Source organism: Dreissena polymorpha, chromosome 2 (assembly GCF_020536995.1).
Source record: "Dreissena polymorpha isolate Duluth1 chromosome 2, UMN_Dpol_1.0, whole genome shotgun sequence".
Taxonomy (NCBI): Eukaryota; Metazoa; Mollusca; class Bivalvia; order Myida; family Dreissenidae; genus Dreissena; species Dreissena polymorpha.
In genome coordinates this window covers 123,537,319-123,560,787 of record NC_068356.1, presented here as the reverse complement: position 1 = coordinate 123,560,787, position 23,469 = coordinate 123,537,319, and the positions used below count along the sequence as shown (strand labels likewise).

General features: G+C 35.6%; 1 protein-coding gene and 1 long non-coding RNA gene across 2 annotated transcripts in view; both read right to left on the bottom strand.

Moving 5' to 3' along the window:
• Positions 1-17,021, bottom strand: part of LOC127870048 (uncharacterized) — a 99,476-nt gene extending 82,455 nt beyond the window's left edge. The window contains exons 1-16 of the mRNA XM_052412708.1: positions 16,935-17,021; positions 15,371-15,501; positions 14,757-14,961; positions 13,794-13,966; positions 13,315-13,329; positions 11,041-11,242; positions 10,593-10,792; positions 8,769-8,925; positions 6,041-6,244; positions 5,460-5,633; positions 4,428-4,619; positions 3,596-3,781; positions 2,683-2,805; positions 2,055-2,246; positions 1,726-1,902; positions 968-1,168 (exon numbers count right to left, since the gene is read on the bottom strand). Of these exons, the coding sequence (XP_052268668.1) occupies positions 968-1,168; positions 1,726-1,902; positions 2,055-2,246; positions 2,683-2,805; positions 3,596-3,781; positions 4,428-4,619; positions 5,460-5,633; positions 6,041-6,244; positions 8,769-8,925; positions 10,593-10,792; positions 11,041-11,242; positions 13,315-13,329; positions 13,794-13,966; positions 14,757-14,823 (2,263 nt within the window). The 5' untranslated portion in view covers positions 14,824-14,961; positions 15,371-15,501; positions 16,935-17,021. The remainder of the gene's footprint in view (positions 1-967; positions 1,169-1,725; positions 1,903-2,054; positions 2,247-2,682; positions 2,806-3,595; positions 3,782-4,427; positions 4,620-5,459; positions 5,634-6,040; positions 6,245-8,768; positions 8,926-10,592; positions 10,793-11,040; positions 11,243-13,314; positions 13,330-13,793; positions 13,967-14,756; positions 14,962-15,370; positions 15,502-16,934) is intronic.
• Positions 17,022-17,292: 271 nt separating this feature from the next.
• LOC127868870 (uncharacterized) lies at positions 17,293-23,112 on the bottom strand. Its single transcript, XR_008044283.1, has 3 exons — positions 22,999-23,112; positions 22,499-22,602; positions 17,293-17,523 (listed from the first exon to the last, which is right to left on the bottom strand). It is a non-coding gene; the product is annotated as an uncharacterized LOC127868870 (long non-coding RNA).
• Positions 23,113-23,469: the final 357 nt, after the last annotated feature.

The following is a 23,469-nucleotide window of genomic DNA, read 5'->3' as shown; positions in this document are numbered from 1 at the left end:
GTAATCAACAGTATCTGTCACTTAAAAATGTAATACAATTTGAATTTAATGTAACATTCAGAAAGTTATTTCATGTACCATGAGACTTTAAAGTGGCCTTTTCACAGATTTTGGCATATTTGGAAGTTTGTCATTAAATGCTTTATATTGATAAATGTAAACATTGGATCTTAAAAGCTCCAGTAAAAAATCAAGAATAAAATTAAAAAAAGGAACAAAAGTAGCCGGTACCAGGGCTCGAACCAGTGACCCCCGGAGTCCTGGAGTTAGTCTGAAGTAAAAACGCATTAGACCTCTTGGCTATTCCGCCAGGTATACACAGTTTAAGTATTTTATACCTTATATAAGCAATCTTCGAAGTTTCGTAAATTTAAACGAAAACAACAGAACTCTCCAAATTATTCAATCGTTTCGCGCTGCAACGCTTTATAATTTTTAGGTTTTCAAATCATCCAAAGATACTTATAATGGTTATATTGGACTATGGTAAATGTTCAGTAATACTGTTTCCTCACAAATATCATAAATAAAACGAAAATTTGCGAATCTGAAACAACTTTTTTCAATTTTGTCAATTTACCAAACCGTGAAAAGATCCCTTTAAAAACTAAAACAAAGTCTGGCATGAAAGTTTAAGTCAATATTCAAAAGATAATGGCGCAAAATATTTATATTTGAAATAAGCTTTGTCTTAACACTTGTATCTTTACTTAAAACAATCTTTATGTTGACCAATCCTATAAGCTGCGTCATGTAAAAAAGAGCCATATGCATCAATGCAGTCTGGTCAGGAGCTACCCTATCTGATAATGAGACCACAAAACCTTACATGACTGTTGTCAGGGTAGCTCTAGACCAGAAGGCATGATTTCACAGGGTATCCTGGACACATATGGCATAAGACTAATTTTTGCACTAAGCGACTCATATAAAACAACAAAGTGTTCAGTCAGAAATTACATCTTACCCCCACAATCATATGGTGATCCCTGGAGCTCATATTTATCCATGGCCATGTTGTATGTACAGACTCTGTAACGCTGGAACTTGATAGCACCACCTGCCTGGCTACAGTTGAGATCCAGTCTGGAGTTGAAGTTGTAATTTCCTGATACAACTGCTGGGTTGGACAGACCAGTATTGGGCCTATCATCTGTACACTGAATGGCTAAAACAACACAGAGAAAAGAGCTTTGCATGCTGGGAAATTTGTCGTCCGCAAAAATGTCTCAGCTGAATTTCTAAAATTAGCATTTTCTTCTATTTTTTTTCAAAGAATACTATCAGAATAGCAAACAGTTTGGATCCTGATGAGATGCCACGTTCTGTGGCGTCTCATCTGGAACCAAACTGTTTGCAAAGGCCTTCAAAATTCGGTTCCAGCACTGAAAGAGTTAACATCACTGTATGAGTGTATGTCTTAATTGTGATTAAAACCCCAATCAAAAGTGGCCTAAACACTACACAAACGAAAAAAGATAATACAGACAACAAGATTATTCTATTAGACTGCTTGAGTTTGCTTTATACATCATGCTTTATACACCAAAGTTAAACCACTGTTGTTTATTACACCACTGCCTAAATGATAATGGTAGATTTATTAAAATGGAAACTGAAACAACCAGCAACAATTCCTTAAGCTTAAAGATTTAAGGTTCACACAGAACATTTTTAGTTCAGTGTATGCATATCAATAATTCACCAAGAACCTTCAAAATTCACCTGTACAAGATGGTGTTAAATCTGACCAGCCACTGTCGCCACATTTCCTGAATGTGCGTCCAGGTGTGAAGCCCATATCACATTGATATTCAACTAAGTCACCATAGAGATGGGTGCTCCTTCGAGTCAACAGGGTAGCACGGCTAACATTTGTTTCTGGAGCAGGGCAGCTCTTTACTGCAATCAATGGGGACAGAATTTTTAGAAACAACATTTTATCTTTATCTGTATTTGGTTTCTGCATATATACAGTTGAATAATAAACAGTGCTTGACTTATTCAAAAGGAAAAAAGATGAGAGTAAGTGTGCAAATAAAGGAGTCACATACAAACACAAGTATGATTGATATAGTAGACATCGCTAGGTCTGGTCCCACTTTCCGGTGATGGAATGAACAGGCCAGATGTTCCACTAGCCGCATACAATACAAAAGGGTCACTGCAGGAGCAAATGTAACCCCCATCAGTGTTGGTACATGTCCCACCACAATTGGCATTGTTTCTCAGGCACTCGTTGATGTCTGAAAATATTAGCGTATTGAAAGATTGGACAGCATATCTTAAATAACAAATTCATTCTTTATTCAAACTTACAAATTAATGACAAGAATCTTATGATAATTGGTTGGTCAGACTGTCATTTTAGATATATATTATGACAAAAAAGATATGGTTTGTGAATGATTCTATTAAAATACCAGTAACCATAATTTTACTGTAATAGATCACTCAACAAATTTGTGCATGTTATTCCACCATATTTTTACACATATATTCAAACCATGGTGTGTAATCACTCAGTATTAACTAATATATAAAACAATCACAGTTCAAAAAGATGTGCATTAATTCTTTGCCATTTTCATGGTTATTTTTTTGTATTAGCAAAACATCCAAATAAACTACTCAATTGTATAATAAAAATTCAATTGAAGTGAGAAAGATAGAATTTCTTACCAATGCAATTTCTTAAAGATGCATCCAGTTCATATCCAGGATTACAGAAGCATGAAAATGAACCGACCGAGTTCAAACAGTTCCCTTTGGTGCAGGGTGAACCTGATGTGCATTCATCTATATCTGCAGATCAAGACATCATTGTGTTCACGGTATTATATATTCAAGAAAGACATGTTTTCATCCTAAAAATCATACACTGTTATCAAAGAAAATGGAACAAACAACCTTATAAATCAAACTGTATAGCCATTAAAGTGCTTAGTGCGGTCTGAGTACAGGTATTCTGTAGTGAGAAAATCAGAACATCCTCTTTTGAATCTATAATCTAAACCATTGAAAAGAAAGTAAGCGACTCATTTATTTGCAACACATTTTTCCTGTAATAAGTATAAATAGCTCAGAGAAATAATAAAAAAGTAAAGTTAGTTTCAGAGACCAATAAAAATTTATTAATACAATGAATGTAATTTGTCCATTAAAATGTCATGGACTTTTCTACAGTACTCCGATTACTTGTCTCTTCAATGAGCCTCGTTCTGGAAAAGATGGGCTTTATGCAAGTGTGTCAAGTGTTTTCGAGATTAGCCTTTGCAGTCTGCGCAGGCTGATCAGGGATCACACTTTCCTCTTTTTTTGGAAATTTTTCCATTAAAGATAGTCTCTTCTAAATGAAACTCCAGGGGGAAAAGTTCGTCCCTGATTAGCCTGCACAGAGCCTGCGAACTGCACAGGCGATTTTGGGATGTCACTGTAAGAAGATGCATTAAGCCCATTTCCCAGAGCAAAATTAAAAAATTAATCTCAAGGTACCATCAACCACAAAACACTTGTAAATACATAACCTAGAAATATATATCAAAACACAAACAATTTCATTATTAAACAAAAATACCCCAAAAAGCCAGCTTACCAACACACTGGGGTAATTGAGTGAGAGTTCTGTTAGCCTGACAGCTCACGGTGTTGATGGAGTTGGCACCCAGCTGGTATCCAGAGTTGCATGTGACAGTGAGAGTGTTTTCAAAGTCTAAAAGGCTCTCTGCAATGGCACCAATGTAGCTGCCTTGGGTGATCTGTGGCAGGAGGCACTTCAGTCCTGAAACATGGCCATCAATTAACGAGCAGGTGAACAATTAATTAGAATATAAGCCTCGCTCTGGGAAACCAGGGTATCATGAATGAACCCAAAGAATTGTCCCAGATTGGCTTGTGCAGTGTGCACAGGCTAATGCTTGTCAACACTTTCCACCTCACATGGATTTTTACTATGAAGAGACTTTCTTTATAATAAAAATAAATGAAAAACACAACAAAGTGGAAAGTGTAGTCACTGATTGCCTGTGTGAACTGAACAGGCTTATCTGGGATGACACTTTAATCACATGCATTAAGCCTTGTTTTCCCAGAGTGAGACTTAAAAAAACGTCATGTCCTTGATTTACCACTGACAACAAATCCATCATAATGTTCTTCCACCCTCTCCTTATTAGACAAAACATCAGTTAGTATAATTGTGTGTTTATTAAGAATAAATTTATATTGGTTATTTTCATCAATATGTACTCTATTCCATGAACTAGAATTTCTGAATGAGGTATTGTTATATTCAAGAAAAATGTGTATATGCTCAGAATAAATAAAGTAAATAAAGTAACATACATTCCTAATAAAAATCAGACTATTTTCTAGTAAGTACATGTATGTATCATCACTCACACAAGTCATCAAATGCGCCAACTTACTGGTACATGTAGGTTCAGGATGGCTCCACGTCCCATTTTCTTGGCAGATGACAACAGGGGAACCGACAAGTTGGTACCCAGCATTGCACTTGTAGTTGTAGTAGGAACCAATTCTGGTTCCATCTCCAATTGTGAGGACCCCGACTCCGTTGGCAATAGATAAGTCATTTACATTAGATGGACAACTTGCCGCTGAAATAGTATAAAATATTGTGTTGTTTTAAGATTCTAAGAGATTAAAAAAAACCACTAGAGCTTTGTCACAGAAGTGACGAATACCCCCACATGCCACAATGACACAGAATATTTTGCATGTTGTCTTCACAAAAAACAGCAGACACCATGCTCAACGTTTAAAACGCACTACGTGACCCCGTTACCTAGTTTTTGACCCGGAATGGCCCATGTTCGAACTTGACCTACACATCATCTAGATACAACTTCTGACCAAGTTTGGTGAAGCTCTGAAGAAAAACTTCTTGAATTAGAGAGCAGACACCATGCTCAATGTTTAAAACGCACTAAGTGACCCCCTGACCTAGTTTTTGACCCGGCATGACCCATATTCGAACTTGACCTAGACATCATCTAGATACAACATCTGACCAAGTTTGGTGAAGATCGGATGAAAACAACTTGAAATAGAGAGCGGACACTTAATACGGACCGACAGACAGACCGACAAGCTCACTCCTATATACCCCCCCTAAACTTCATTTGTGGGGGTATAATTATTTTGTTAAATGAAACCTGATTATTGAATTTATTCAATTTGATTCTATTGAATGAATGATTGCATTAAAATGTATTTGGTCACTAAGTACGGAATGTTTAAAGGAGAAAACTTTTAATTCTAAAAAGATGAATGCCAAATTTAAAAAGAATGTTATCCCGCATCACTATTACCAACAGTCAACAGAATGGTATACACCAGGTTGTAAGACAGAATCTTCTCTAAAAATTAAAATGTCTTCCAGTTTTCTTGATTTCACACATTAACTATCACCACTGCATCCCCCACAGTCTCCATACCAACACATGTTGGTCTCTGGCTCCAGGTTCCATCTGCCTGACAACTGATGGTACCAACTCCTTGAAGCGTTGACCCAGAGAAGCATTTGTATGTGGCTGTCCTTCCGTACGTAGCCCCTGTAGATGACTCTATGTAGCCATTCTCAATGTTTGGAACAACTCCACAGTATTTGGCTGAAAAATAAATCTATATCATTCACAGCATGAAACTAAGATCAACACTAAAACATTGATCCACTATGAATATACAAATGTAGACAATTTGTTACTATTTATTCTAAATGAAGCGATTTAACATAAATGGTTATGTTTACTAGTTGAATCAATGTATATTGTATACCATATAATAACTTATTAAATTTTATACATAATACTTTTCTTTTCAATCACTGGAAATTGTTGTTTTAAATGGCAAAAAAATCAGGATTTTGGCAAATATATATAGATTTTGCTGGGGGACCAAAGTTTTGCTTTTGCTTTAACATTTTAATTCCATGAACCAAACACAACAAGACCACTTTCAAAAACAGCAATACGACAATCAATCAAATGTGTGCCAATGTAACAAGAATCATACTTACGTGTGCATCGTGGAGTCTGCAGGAAGCCCTCCCACTGCCCACCATAGCCACACCTGAGGTTGACACTGGGCGGGCCGTTAGCTAGCTGTCGGAGGTGGAAGGCATAGCCTGTAGCGCATGTGAGAGTCATATTGGCAGTGTAGTGCAGTCTGATTGGAGACGGAGCTACCACTGTGTTTGCATCAAACTGAGGGTCTGGACAACCTGTGGTAACAGAGAGACAGAACGCATGTGTATGAAACGATCAACCAGTACATCACAAGTCCATTCAACCTTCATATTCAGGTTGGTTCTGTTATAATGATCAAGAAATGTTAAGTTAGAAATCAAGTTATAGACTATGGTTGTTATTATAAAGTTAAGTTAAGCATTAAATTATGATTTGGAGACTTAAATAATATATAATACATGTATTCCTGTGTTTAACCTTCATCAAATCACTACAGATGTGCAACTGAGAAAGTTTGAGCAGGATCCATCCAGTTTTAAAAGGACGTTAAAAAAAAAGTTTGGGACTATATATTATATATCGGAAAAACTGAAAAAGGTCCAAAGTTCTTTTAAAACTCGTTGCAATCAAATTCCTTTCTTTGCCTACATCTTTACATTTAAGTCAATCAACTGTCAAAGTTTGAACAAGACCCACACTCAGAATTAACAAGACTATTGCCAAGCAATAAAAATCTACCGGCTCCACCATTGTCAGAAATTCCACCATTGTCAGAATATATTTTTTATTTGTTGCCATAGCAACCAGAATTTTTGACGTAGGAACAAAATGAAATAACGTGCATAATGTCCATATTGCCATCTATCCATGTTCCAAGTTTCATGAAAAAATATTAAGAACTTTTAAAGTTATCGCAGGATCCAAAAAACACCATTTTCAGCAATATTTCTAGTCTATTTATTGCCATAGCAACCATAATTTTAGACGTAGGAACAAAATGAAATGACGTGCATAATGTCCATATTGCCATCTATCCATGTTCCAAGTTTCATGAAAAAATATTAAGAACTTTTAAAGTTATTGCAGAATCCAGAAAACCACCATTTTCAGCATTTTTTGTAGTCTATTTGTTGCCATAGCAACCAGAATTCTTGACATAGGAACAAAATTAAATGACGTGCATGATGTCCATATTGCCATCTATCCATGTTTCAAGTTTCATGAAAAAATATTAAGAACTTTTAAAGTTATCGCAGGATCAAGAAAAAAACACCATTTTCAGCAGTATTTCTAGTCTATTTGTTGCCATAGCAACCACAATTTTTGACGTAGGAACAAAATGAAATGACTGCATAATGTCCATATTGCCATCTATACATATTCCAAGTTTCATGAAAACATATTAAGAAATTTTAGAGTAATCGCAGGATCCAGAACAAGATGTGTTTGTAAAACACAATGTCCCCCTATATGACGTTTGACCTTGAAGGATGACCTTGACCTTGTGAAGGATGACCTTGACTTTTCACCACTCAAAATGTGCAGCTCCATGGAGATACACATGCATGCCAAATATCAAGTTGATATCTTCAATATTGCAAAAGTATTAATAAAATAAGTGATTTGGGCCACATATATTTGAGCTCTGACCTTGAAGGATGACCTTGACCTTTCATCACTCAAAATGTGCAGCTCCATGAGATGCACATGCATGCCAAATATTAAGTTGCTATCTTCAATATTGCAAAAGTATTTATAAAATAAACGATTTTGGCCACATATATTTGACCTCTGACCTTGAAGGATGACCTTGACCTTTCACCACTCAAAATGTGCAGCTCCATGAGATACACATGCATGCCAAATATCAAGATGCTATCTTCAATATTGCAAAAGTATTCATAAAATGAGCGATTTTGGCCACATATATTTGACCAGTGACCTTGAAGGATGACCTTGACCTTTCACCACTCAAAATGTGCAGCTTCATGAGATACACATGCATGCCAAATATGAAGTTGCTACCTTCAATATAACAAAAGTTATTGCAAAATGTTAAAGTTGGCGCAAACAAACCAACAGACCAACAGACCAACAGACCAACGGAACAACAGACAGGGCAAAAACAATATGTCCCCCACTTCTATAGTGGGGGACATAAAAAACACTATTTTCAGCAGTATTTCTAGTCTATTTGTTGCCATAGCAACCACAATTTTTGAGGTAGGAACAAAATGAAACGACGTGCATAATGTTCATATTGCCATCTATACATATTCCAAGTTTCATGAAAAAATATTTAGAACTTTTAGAGTTATCGCAGGATCCAGAAAAAACACCATTTTCAGCAGTATTTCTAGTCTATTTGTTGCCATAGCAACCACAATTTTTGACATAGGAACATAATGAAATGACGTGCATAATGTCCATATTGCCATCTATTTATATTTCAAGTTTCATGAAAAAATATTAAGAACTTTTAGAGTTATCGCAGGATCCAGAAAAGTGTGACGGACAGACTGACGGATACAAAACCATAAGTCCCTCCGGTGAAACCGGTAGGGGACTAAAAATGAGTTGGAAACACAAGCTGCAGGACGTACAGACCTACAGACTTATGGACTGAATGGCGGACGGACAAGTGCAAGTCTGATTGCCTCCCACTCAGTATGGGCATACACAATCATAATAGTGCCTTTTAAACTGTAGCCATGCACTCAAAATATTGACGAAAACATTTTTGTACACTACAGCAATGAAATTTGTTTGACGACTTACCAATAGACCAGGTTGCATAGAAACCCCGGGTGGAGCGTGTAGGTGAGGAAATCAGTCGCAGATGGACTTTTCCAGAGGAAGCTACGTGGTTTTTTTCTCGTAAGGCAGCAGTGTTGAACCCTGGGACAGGGTGCAGGGCCATACCATTGTCATAGATCTGGGGATACAAGAATGTGTTGTTTTTGAGTAAAAAACTTACTGTATACAGAATTAATAGATTTATTTGTGCTATAAGCACAAACTAATAAGTATTGTTCAATATTTGAGTCTTACAGAATGATGGGATTAGGGTTGATTCTTTGTCTCTTATTCATTACATTGTATGCCACATAACTAAACGTTTCACATGAATATACAAAATATATATGTTTTTAATAACAATAATAAATTATACAATTTATAAGACAATAAGAGCTTTCACCATAGGATGACATATGCCCCCTATAAACGCTTTGATAGAAGTTATAGCATTTTTCGAAACCTAAACTCAGATTTCGAAACATAAACGCAGACCCTAAGTTCAAGGTCAAGGTCACAGGGGTCAAAATTTTTTGTGTGTATGGAAAGGTCTTGTCCATATTAACATGCATACCAAATATGAAGGTTATATCTCAAGGGACATAGAAGTTATGAGCATTTTTCAAAACCTAAACGAAGATTTTGAAACTTAAACGCAGACCCTTTGTTCAAGGTCAAGGTCATAGAGGTCAAAATTTGTGTGCGCATGGAAAGGCCTTGTCCATATACACATGCATACCAAATATGAAGGCTTTATCTGAAGGGACTTAGAAGTTAAGAGCATTTTTAGAAACCTAAACGCAGATTTCAAAACCTTAACGCGGACCCTAAGTTCAAGGTCAAGGTCACAGGGGTAAAAAATTGTGTGCGTATGGAAAGGCCTTGTCCATATTAAGATATTAACATGCATACCAAATATAAAGGTTATATCTCAAGGGACATAGAAGTTATGAGCATTTTACAAAACCTAAACGCAGATTTTGAAACCTAAACGCGGACCCTAAGTTCAAGGTCACGGTCACAGGGGTAAAATAATTTGTGCATATGGAAAGGCCTTGTCCATATACACATGCATACCAAATATGAAGGTTATATCTCAATGGACATAGAAGTTATGAGCATATTTCGAAACCTAAACGCAAAGTGTGACAGAAAGAAGGACAGACGGACAGTCTGATCACTATATGCCCCCTTTTCTTCGAAAGGGGGCATAAAAAGAACAGGATAATAGTGTTTTCAAAAATTAAGCTTTGAAAACAATGTGTAGAGTAAGATCCACCCAAAGCATAGAAGAGGAGTTCAAAACATGTACAAAGGGCTATAATTCTGCCAAACATTGTTGCATCCCTTATTCTTTTGTTCTTCTATCATCTACACATTAAAGTTCATTAAGGTTATTCAACAGTGAAAGTTTAAGCTCAATCAATACTTTAATTTAAGAGAAGTTAAAAACTCAAGCTATAGAATGTATATGCATAGATTAACATACCTACGTACGTTTGGATGGACAGATGGACAAAGGCAATTCTGAATGCCTCCCACTCCATGTGGGGATAAAAAGTACCATTATGTCATCTTTGCAATAAAAGCGATCATAATAATGTTAATAACCAAACAAGCATTTAATAACTTTCAAACAGATGTTTGCTACTGACCTATATTTTGTCAAATATTATGATTGTATTTTCAAACCTGAAGCTATATGCTAGCTTTACAAGAGGCAGATTGGGCCCTGGATGTTACCAATCCTGTGTCAGAGTATAGCATATTTGCAAAACAAACACACACACAAAAACACATACATACCTCCAGAAAATCCCCATTGTTGACTCTGTTTTTATCAGCATCATTCAGTTGTGTTTCACTTGAAAAGTATAGGGAAATCGATTTATTTGTAGGAAGATCAATGTGCCAATCACATTTGACAAAGTTTGGATAATTGATCCTACCATCGAATCCCGGAGTATACAGCTTTCCAAATTCAGCTGAACTTCGAAAAATACAACCTGTAACAAAAAGTTAAATAAAAAATTAACATGTTTTAAAAATTATTATCCTGCTGTAAGAAAAAGAGTTTAAAAAGCTGTTTCCTGTATTTCTTCTTTTTTCATAGAAATAGGCCGTATAGTATATTCCAAGAGTATTAGATAATTAATAATTTTACTTGTACTAAATAGCTTTAAGAATTTGGAAAATAGGGAAATATAACATCCTTATTGCCTATTCACTACTCATACAAGCAGGGATTCCTTGCCTTGCTGGTACTTGATCCTGAAGTTGGAGTTCGAAGCAATATCCCTGCCAGTGCGCAACAGTATTGACATGGTGTTCTTTGTGGATTGGACGGTGAAGTAATTATCACAGGTATTGCAAAGCTTTCCAAGCACCTTGTCTGCAGCAGAGTCACCGTCAAAAAACATGATGTAGTCACCATCATTCAGTTGGAAAGCATCCACCTATGGGAAACAATAAGAAAAAAATACAGAAAAGATTATCAAGTTGTCACTTGTATTTGATAGCATCCATGTATGGATAGCAATATAGGACAAATATTGTGTTGTCATCACTAGTTGGAAAGCATCCATCTATGTGTGACAATATACACCATTGATTTTGATAGCACCCATGAATTGGTATCAATAACTATAGAGAAAGGATTTATCACCAATAAGTAGATGGCATTCATGAATGGGTAATAATAAAGGGAAACATGATGTAGCTATCAGCAATGAGTATATGGCATTCATGTATGGGTAATAGGGAAAACATGAAGTTTCACCAATGAGTATCAGGGTTCGCCAAAACCGTCGGTCCGCCGGTCCTGACCGGCAAATTTTTCTAAGGACCGACAAGTGATTTAAGATAATCGGTCCGACTGACCGACACAATCGGATGAAAAATGGTTTCAAAAAGATCACTAAAAGTGTATAATATGCTATTGGATTAATAAAAGGTAAATGCTTTTTGTTCAACTTCTGTCAAAATCCTTTTTTCTTACCTTCATTTTGATGTTTTGATGTCTAAAGTTGGATTAGAATTGACTATCACATGCGAGTTCAAAATCAACGGTCTTTGTTAAAAAAGCAACGAAATGCGTCCTCCATTTTATTTGTTCCATTTAATTTCTCCACAACAAAAAACCGCATGAAAACTAGTTTCAACAGGCATTTGTGAGCATTTCTGTTAAATAGTTTCATTATTATATTTTTCTGGGAAGGATATATTTTAATTTACCCACCAACAATTTCTGAAATCAAAATTAGATTTTTCGTCCGATGTACTATATTTCGGATATTTTAAAATTCGGACATAGGGATATTTATGTTTTGATTTGTTGTTGATAGTTTGTAGCAATATGTTTTGTGTTATTTCAGACAACAAGAATGGATGGTGGTAATTATCATGGGCCTTTCTATCAAGAAATAGGAGTGATGCATTCATTTAATTGAACCTGGAAATCAACCACCTCAGCTAAGAGAAAATATTTTAACAATAGGTGTTATTTTAGAACTTGATAAATCGGCTAATAAACAGAAATTGAAGTCATCCAAAGAAGTCTGAATGGGTGTGTGCAATTAAGTCAAACTTGATTGGATGTCACCCTAACTTTTCAAGAACACGGATTTGTAAAGCTGTGCAGGCTAAAAACAGTTTGAAAAAAAGAAGTCTTAAAAGAATACCTTTGGTTTATATGTGGTTTAGTATTAATATAATAATTGTTTAATTATATCGACTTTGAACATGTTTTTATTGTGTTTTAATGTGATCAAAACCAATAAACATCAAAAAGGTACTCTCTTTCGTTGTGTTTTGCTGTTATAGTTTAGTCGGACAGTGGGACTGACAGAAACTGATTCGGACTGACAAAAATTTCAAGTCTGTCAGTCCGAATGACTGATAGATTTTTCAAGTTTTAGCGAACCCTGGAGTATATGGCATTCATGTTTGGGTAATAGGGAAAACATGAAGTTTCACCAATGAGTATATGGCATTTATGTTTGGGTAATAATATAGGGAAAACATGAAGTATCACCAATGAGAAAAGAACAACCATGTATGGGTAATAATATTGGGAAAACATGATGTAGTTATCACCAATGAGTATATGGCATTCATGTATGGGTAATAGTATAGGGAAAACATGAAGTATCACTAATGAGTATATGGCCTTCATGTATGGGTAATAATATAGGGAAAACATGATGTAGTTATCACCAGTGAACACAAAGCATACATGTATGGGTAATAATATAGGGAAAACATGATGTAGTTATCACCAATGAACACAAAGCATCCATGTATGGGTAATAATATTGGGAAAACATTATGTAGTTATCACGAATGACCACAAAACATCCATCTTTGGGTAATAATATAGGGAAACCATGATGTTTTTATCACTAATGAGTAGATGGCAGGCATCCATGCTGGGTAATAATATAGGGAAAACATGATGTTGTTATCACCAATGAGCACATAACATCCATGCATGGGTAACATTATATTGTAAACAATATGTATTCATCACCTTTGAGGCATCCACCTAAGAGTAACAATATAAGGAATAATGATATTGTCATCACGATTGAGTTGAACAGAATCCATTCATGGTAAAATTATAAAGGGCAACAATGATAAAGACAGGAAATCAAAGTGCCTAACAGCTTAAATAAACAAACATAATGTATACACAGCCAGTTGATATCAGAGTTCAACATCAAATATCAATATTAATCAAACATTACCACAACATTCCTTAATTAAAGATTTAGGACTAATTGTTTTTCTTAAAGATAGCATTAAATCAAGAACACTTACTTCACAGCATTTTACATGAAAAATCCAGAAATTGAAGCAATACGAGAAAACAAAATTCAGCAAACTTTAGTCTGTAGAGCATCTATCATAAAAGATAAAGCACAATCATAATAATCTTGACAAGAATTTCAACAACCAATACCGCTTCTACTCCATGAGGAAGTTGAAAAGTCGAAAACACCAGCTCACCTCTACTGTGATAACCTGTCCCAGCTGGTACTGTTCCTGTGTCTTAATTACCAGCACATAGTCCCTCTGTCCCATGAAGCCTGTGATGGTTGCTATGGTGAACTTGGACACAGTGAAGGTCCTCTGCGTCTGATCAGCAGTCAGGTACTCCACCAACCCAGAGCTTGACGACACTGCAATATAATACATGTACATTGTAAATGTAATCATTTTAGCTCTTTCAGTGCTGGAACCGAAATTTGAAGGCCTTTGCAAACAGTTTGGATCCAGATGAGACACCACAGAACGTGGCGTCTCATCAGGATCCAAACTGTTTGCTATTCTGATAGTATTCTTTGAAAAAAACTCGAAGAAAATGCTAATTTTAGAAATTCAGCAGACGACATTTTAGCAGACGACAAATTTCCCAGCATGCAAAGGGTTAGATATCTGTGTGACCTGCCATACAGAAAATATTGGCTTTATGCATGTGCATAAAATATTGTCCAACAGGAGCCTGTGCAGTTGACACAGGCTGATCAGGGACAATACTTTCAAATTGTATGTATTATTTCATTTGAAGGAAGTATTTTATAAACGCAAATCCACACACTAGCCCCACACTTTATGCCCCTGCAGTTACGCCTGCTTTCAACAGTTTCACACTATATATTCTGGTGTAACAAAAATCTAATAATTAGTTTGCCAATGTATTGCAACTTATCACTGCATAACTAGTAATATGCCATCAAATGACTTATTAATAAGAAAAACTAATTCTCTTTATTGTACAGATTTGTTTAAAAGTTGTTAAATGAAAAGGCCAACAATTATGAAAAATGCATTGATTTTAAATGGTTACCAGTAAAATACATGTATTGTCCCCATTTCGTTCTAAACATCATGCATAATGTTCTGATTAACTGAAACAACCTTATTTATGATAAAATGACAAGCAATATACAAACAAGCATGAAGTCTTACAACTTCCGTAGATGCCAGAGAATCCAGACAAGGTGATCTCGCTGTCTGTTGAAAACACAATAATCATGAGGTTGTTGAAGCTTCTAAACTGCCTTGTCCCTACAGTGCCTGATAGCTGGCCAACAACTGTGGCTCTGGTTGGGTCTAGACTTCCCACATATATGGTGGCAATGTCGGCCGACTCTTCACTGGTAAAGTCCCTCAGCTGGAATTCCACTACTACCTTATTTTTGTGTATCATCCTTTTATATTCAATTAGACTTTGTGTATTATTTTAGTTGCATTTTATATCAAACAATTCTCAATTCTATGGTTTCAATAATTAAAAATATAACTTATGATTAACATATTTCATTACATGTATTCAAAATTATTACTTTTCATTAAATGATACAAAACTTCATATAATTATGATTATTAAACATATTATTGCAACAATTCAATTCTGTTCATCGAAACAGCAAAGATTATCATTCTACAAAGAATATTTTGTATATACATTGCCTAAAACATTACCTCAATCATATTTATGCTATAATGATTAAAAAAATAAATTTTAATCATGTTACATTAAAAAGCTTGAATAAAGGTACCCGGACATTACAAGCCATTACCTCCACAAATGCATTGGTCCCAACAGCAGTCTCAATGGCCCATGTGCATGTCTGTGCATTCCGGTAAACAAATGAAGCCAGAGTGCCATTTGCACCAGTCAACTCTTTATGGTAAAAGTGACATCTGCTGGCTGGAAAAACAAAAACTCTCAAGCACTCTGATCTCATGTTATATTAGCATATTGATATTAAATTTATAACATATTGTTCGTGCATGTGATTATCTCAGGTGGTCTGGATATACCATGCCCTATGGTCCAAAGTGGGTAATTTTTTAAATCATGGAAAAGATTATTGAAGGGACATTTTTCTACCAAGAAGTTAAATTAAAAGATGAGAAACGGACATAATTTTATTGTAAGTTAGTTTTCATATGAATACACCATTATTTAAATAACAATTGTAGATTTTATTCAACAAGCAATGTAGAGCTTACATAGATGGCAAAAGCTAGGATATTGGTATCATTACATTTCAAAATGAAGAATATACATAATATATGAATTCTATGTATACAAACAACTCGCAAAACATATGGAACTTTATCAAAATTAACTAGAAATGGCGCGGCAGAGGCCTACGCGTATCCCCATGCAGCATGTTTGACCCAGGGGCGCCCCAGGGTTGGTAATGGGGTCATGCATAGCTGAGATTGACCGTATTGTCATAAGAAAAGTTCATTATCAATTAGAAGTGAATTGGTGTAGAAATGAAGAAATTATAGTAAAATGCAATTTTGGGTGGGTGTGGTCTATGTGGGCAGGGCTCCCCAGGGTTGGTAATGGGGCCATGCATAGTTGAGAATGACCATATTGTCATAAGAGAAGTTCAGTACCAATTTGAAGTGAATCGGTGTAGAAATGAAGAAATTATAGTAAAAGGCAATTTTGGGTGGGTGTGGTCTATGTGGGCGGGGCGCCCCAGGGTTGGTAATGGGGCCATGCATAGTTGAGAATGACCGTTTTGTCATAAGAGAAGCTCAGTACCAATTTGAAGTAAATCAGTGTAGAAATGAAGAAATTATAGTAAAAGGCAATTTTGGTTGGGTGTGGTCTATGTGGGTGGGGTGCCCCAGGATTGGTAGTGGGGCCATGCATAGTTGAGATTGACCGTATTGTCATAAGAGAGGTTCAGTATCAATTTGAAGTGAATCAGTGTAGAAATGAAGAAATTATAGTAAAAGGCAATTTTAGGTGGGTGTGGTCTATGTGGGAAGGGCGCCCCAGGGTTGGTAATGGGGCCATGCATAGTTGAAATTGACCGTATTGTCATAAGAGAGGTTCAGTATCAATTTGAAGTAAATGGGTGTAAAAATGAAGAAGTTAATGTAAAATTAACCTTAAAAAATGAGTGAAAATCTCTGACCAGGCCCCACCCCAACCTAACTTTTGACCAAGGGGTCAGATCAAAATTACAAATAGTGCAGGGTCGCACATATGCTCATAGCTACCATGTGTGTAAGTTTCAAGGTTCTAGTGCTTATAGTGTAGGAGGAGATAGTGGCCAAGACAGACGGAAAAGCGTGGGGATAATTATTGAAATGAGCAGATAAAATATAGCTTACGGCAATTAAGTTCATCAGATGCATCATTGCAGTCGCTATTTCCATCACATACTTGGTTCTGCCTGACATAACCTCCTTGGAAACAGTGGAAACTTCCTGCATAAACAGACATTATAAATATGAATGAACTATAAATTATAGAATATTTATAAGCAATTTTGTATGCAAACATTTTTGGAATACCTGAAAAGACAATGTGATACACACACAGTGATAACAATATCACTCTTATTATTGATTGCATTTGGTACATGTCTGCAGACTTAATTGCTCTGTTCTAAACTCAAAAGAAAGTAAACAGTATAAATTCTCTGTACTTCAAATCTCAAACATAAGCAAATCTCACCAGTAGGTGCAGCCATTCTCTCGCAGACAAATGACCTCTGAACGTCACAGTTGCCATAGCTGAAGGTGTAGGGTCGATCATAGACGTAGGTCTCCTCATTCTTGTACACGTGCACGCAGTCACCCAGGTCCTCGTTGGGCTGGTTGTCTCCCCAGAAACCCTGCAACTCTGAGGCTGCTGATCCGTCACTCCATCTGAGCTCTTTGCAGGCCACACAGGTGTCCCTTAGCTCTCTTTTGAGACCTATTGATGAATATAAGCAACGTTGTGGGTCAAAGGGCTTATTCAAACAAGAGGGCCTGAAAGGCCTAAAGTCGCTCACCTGTGATAAAAAGAAATGACCTGTTCTTTGCAGCCCAAGATATCAATGAAACACAATAATGTTCTAACCAAGTTTCATGAAGAATGAACAACAAATGGCCCCATGGCGGATATGTTTTTCAACAGACTGGAACCATTTTTGAACTCGTCCAAGACATTATTGGGACAAATCTTCTCACAAAGTTTCATTTCTATCCAACAATAAATGTGGCCTCTACAGTGTTAACAAGGCAAATATTCATGACGCACAACGGGAGACAGACAATTGACAAAAGGTGATCACAAAAGTTCACCATGAGCAAAAAATATTATGCTCATAAAGATTGTCACCATGTGTGAAGATCAGCAAGTTTCATTCAGATTGAACTAAAAATGTGACTAAAAGTATTCACAATTTTTCACTATAAACAACTGAGGTAGTGCGGTCTCGTTCACTTACGCAAGTGAACCGGTCACGGGACGGTTACAAGTTATGTAACTTTGTGAGCACTTATGTAATACCGAAATATTTATTGAGTCTAATTAAAGAACGCGTATTTACGGTCCGGATGACACCACTGACTGGTTGTTATTCAATTAACTTAAGGCGTCCAGTCAGATACGCCTGAATACACTCAAAGAATTAGTCTATAAGTGAAACCAAACAGCTTTAATGAAAATAAACTAACTTTAGTCTAAAGAATCTAGTATGCATCGTTAAAAATGAACAAATACAGCAAATACCTTAATGAATATAAAAAGAAGTTCACAATCTGTCAAAAAAACTGATATAAATGTTAGTTACTGTCAGTCTAGTAGTTGCTTCAAAAATTTAGTTTACAAAATAAGTCTAACTTAATCTAAAGAACACAATTTATGGAGAGTGGATAACTCCAGTGACTCAAATGTAAAAAATTTATAACAATTTACAAAAGTTATTTCAATCAAAAGAATCTTTCTAATTTAGAAAATGCCAAATAAAAAGGTTGCCAATGGAAACAGTTTTATAGCACATTTATCTGCTGAGATTAGTGATTTTCCCAATCCAATTGATCTTAGAAGATCAGATGTTCAATCAATAAACCAAAACACAGTAGGTTAACTTGGCTTATCAGTAAAGATAAAACATAAGGCTATACAGTGCATGAGTACATATACAGTTATTTTATGACATAGAAACAATAGGTTTATTAAATTGCATGCAAACTACTGTCTTTATGTACACCACATTTTATGAAAGAGGTCCCAGATTTATACAATGGAATTAACAATTAGAAAGTATGTACAGGTTATATTTCTTTAACATTATGGCCTATCACAACTAGACTGTTCACATGTTTATATATGTTTTACTAGGTACATGATGAGGAGACTTTAATAAACTATCTTATCTTAGGTGTAAAAAAAATAATTGTTTGTTTCCAGCGGCCCTACCCTACCTACTTTTTTGCCGCCCGTCCTAATCTTTTTTTGAGCCCAAAATTCAAACAAATATCGGACAGCGTATTTTTCGCCGACGCTCAATAAACTTTCTACGTTATCCGCATATTATTTTTATTGTTATTGAAGCGCACGTGGTAGCTGGCCAATCAGCATTGAGTTTGCTCACACAGTGGGTAATTCATGCGCAGACACTGTTGATCTTGTCGTCTGCCAACAATATAGCGGCCGATGGCAAACGTTGTATTAAAATATTAACAAATTAAAAGAAGCGTAACAATAAATAAATTATTTCTAAGCTGATTACTTAACACTTTTTCCCAACTATCGATCTGAATTAACGGATGATAATTAAATAATTAGTTCTATTTTGACGATGTTACACCTTTCTGCCGATTATCCTTTGAAATTAAAAGGTGATAATTTACTTGTTTTTTACCCACAAAAAATGCTATTGTAAAGCAATATGTCAACCAAATTGTATATCTGCTAGGTTTTGCAATGTCTGCAGTCAAACAATATGCACATTTTATTTAATGTGCTAAACGCATACAATATTTCGGACTGTCGTTTTGGGATACATTATATTTCGTCGATTATAATTTATTTATTTTCGAAGTTCTTTATAGAAGAAATAGAATGACGAATACACATGCGGTGATACGGACAGTGTTTGGTTAATAATATTTTAAATTGTAATCACCTGATAATACAATTGGAAATACTATAAAAAAGAACAATAAGTAAGGGCTCTGGATGGGGTGGGGGATCTGCCCTTTATTCCTGTTGGGTTCCTGCGGCTGCGGTTCCAAGCCCACTGGCCGAATTTTCAGGATTTCAAATTTGGAACAATAGATACCCCTATTAAATGTACATCTATAAAATAACTTATGTTTGTACCTTGACAAGTACCATACTGATTAATTCTGTATTGAAAACTGTATGTTACATTATGTTATGTGATATGCCCTTGTTGTCATTAAAAAAAATATAAACAAGTTGATAGTACATGTATATATAATTATTTCAAAACCAGTTTTCACGCATCGAAAAACAAAAAACCTGGTTGGCTCAAAGAAATTTGGGGACAGCCTAGCCATGGTAGATAGACCCCACGACACCAGTACATACTATAATCTGAAAATGTGGTCCTTTGGAAGCATAAACTGCATCCAAGAAATATAATAGCACACCCATTGGGTCTGTTCATGGTGATAATGTTACATGCAACAGCATTCGCGTCCCCCTAGCAAGGCTTTTGGGCTATTTAATATATTTTAAAATATAAATAATATAGTATTCACTCCATGATCCCAAAGGAACAGAAAGTATAACAACACTGAATCCCTATAGACACTGAGGGTCAAGCTTGCTGCGACTTTAGTTATGCCTTTTATTGGTCATGAAATGGATTATAAAGCAGTTGCCAGAAGTCAACATTAAACTCAGAAATAAGGAAAGCAACAAATGCAAAATTAATGAACAGCAAGTTTTTATTTCATAAAAGCATTTAAATAAAGCCATATAGCATTACATACGTCATCAAATTTATTGTACATACAGTTGTACACAAAAAAATAAGAAGAAGATGCACCATGTACAACATTTTCAAAAAAAAAATTTTTTTTTTAAATAAAATTGTTTGCCTACCTAACTACCCTAATTATTTAGGCCATGTCAGTTGAAAAAACATAATTTTATTTAAGGCCTTATCTTATCATGTTTTCACTATATAAATATAGAGAAAACTGCACCATCCCCTGGCGGCCATGTTTTTCCACCAATAATGACCATTTTCGAACTCGTCTGAGATATCTATAAAATTGATGTTATAATGATTACCGTAGGCAAAAAATGTGATTTCTAGAGTGTTAACAAGCTTTTTTTCCTATATAAATATAAGGAAAATGACCCCCCCCCCCTGGCGGGCATGCTTTTTTACCTATCCGAACTATTTTCGAACTCAACCGTCATATCCAGAAAACACATGTTCTGACCAAATTTCATTAAGATTGGACCAAAAATGTGACTTTAAGAGTGTTCACATGTTTTCACTATATACATATAGAAAAAACTGCCCCGCCCCCTGGCAGCCATGTTTTTTCACCAATCTGGACCATTTTCTAACTTGTCCGAGATATCAATGAAACAAATGTTTTGACCGAGTTTCATGATGATTGGGCAAAAATTGTGACTTCTAGAGTGTTCACAAGGTTTCTCTATAGCCATAAAAGGAATACTGCCTCACCCCCTGGCGGCCATGTTTTTCAAGGGACCGGAACCATTTTTTAACTCAACCAACATATCTTTTAGACAAAAAAATTGACAAAGTTACATGAAGATTGGGCATCAAATGTGACTTCTACAGTGTTCACAAGGTTTTTTCTATTTTTTGACCTAGTGACCTAGTTTTTGACCCAGCATGACTCAGTTTCGAACTCAGCTGAGGTATCAATAGGACAAATGTTCTGACCAAGTTTCGTAAAGATTAGGCAATAAATGTGGCCTCTGGAATGTTCACAAGGCAAATGTTGACGACGGACAACGGATGACGCACGACGGACAAAAGGCGATCACAAAAGCTCACCATGAGCATGTTGTGCTCAGGTGAGCTAAAATGTAGTGCCTTCCTAGATTAGCCTGTGAAATCTGCACAGGCTAATCATGGAAGACACATTTTGCTTTATGGTCTTTTTTTGTTTTAAAGGGGCCTTTTCACAGTTTTTGGCATGTTTTGAAATACGTCATTTATATTGATAGATGTAAACATGGGATCTTAAAAGCTCCAGTAAAAAATCAAGAATAAAATTTAAAAAAAGGAAAAAAAAAGTAGCCGCAGCTGGACTCGAACCAGTGACCCCCGGAGTCCTGGAGTAACCTGGAGTAAAAACGCATTAGTCTGCTCGGCTATTCTGCCAAGCATATTTGGTTGAAGTATTTTATTCATTATATGAGCAATCTTCGTAGTTTCACACAATTTAACGACAACAACAGAACTCTCCAAATTATTCAATCGTTTCGCGTTGCAACCCTTTATAATTTTTAGGTTTTTAAATCGTCAAAAGATGCATATACTGGCTATATCAGACCATGGTAAATGTTCAGTATTACTGTTTCCTCACAAATATCATAACTAAAACGAAAATTTGCGAATCTGAAACAGCTTTTTTTCAATTTTGCCAATTTACCAAACCGTGAAAAGATCCCTTAGAGGAAGTAACTTCTTAGCAAAAATCAAATTAAGGCGGAAAGTGCCTTCCCTGATTAGGCTGTGCAAACTGCACAGACTTATCTGGGACGACACTTTAGGCAAATGTATTTAGCAAAGTTTTCTCAGAACAAGGCTTATAAAAGTTGTGAATACAACTTTGTTGATCCATTTGATGCTTGATAAATATACATCAGTTTCTGTAGTTCAAAGAAAATTTTTTATAAATTATATTAAATTATAAGAAATTGTATGTCAGTATTCACATACCAATATAAAATGGCCTTTCACTCTCTGGAACAAGCTGACTGACTTTACTACCGAGACTGTCAGATTCAAACTGGTCTTTGATTGTTGCTAGTCGAGATCCATAGCTGTAATTGTAAGGTAGATACAAGTTGTTATACATGTATTACACAATCTATGTTTCTTTTTCTCACTTGTTAAATCAGGTTGCCTTTTATCACAAAATATATCTCTTATGCATGTAACTATTTGATAAGCCCTCAAACAGCTTATGGAATTTATGACAGTACCTGAAACATAGATAAATGTAAGTCGTTTATTTAACTTCTAAGTGCACAATATTTGTGAGGCAAAAAATAATATTCTGCTATAAAAATACATTAGCTTTGAAAATAGAAAATCAAAATCACTGCGAAAATATAATGTTTTAAATCAGCAATGTCTAGTATGATCATAAGGAAATCAAAAGCAGTGTGAAAATATCATGTATTTTAATAACAGTTTACAACATGATGACAGTTTACCTCACACATATATCTTTTGCCCTGGCATAGGCTCTTCGGTTATTCCCCGCGAATACTTTGTAACATTTACTACCTCCCAAGTAAAACCATCCATTGCTGGTGTCACAGTCCAACTGAAAGGTTTTAAAACTTTTCTTAAGGTAATCAACGAGATTAACCCTTTGCATGCTGGGGAAATTTTTGTCTGCTAAAATGTTGTCTGCTGAATTTCTAAAATTAGCATTCTCTTCGATTTTTTTCAAAGAATACTATCAGAATAGCAAACAGTTTCGATCCTGATGAGACGCCACATTTTGTGGCGTCTCATCTGGATCCAAACTGTTTGCAAAGGCCTTCAAATTTCGGTTTCCAGCACTGAAAGACTTAATGTGTAGTTATCATGTATATACACATTGACAAGCCACTAATTTTTCTCTGACAAGAACAAATGTTTCAACTATTTTTTGCACTACAATTTTTTTTTTAATTTAA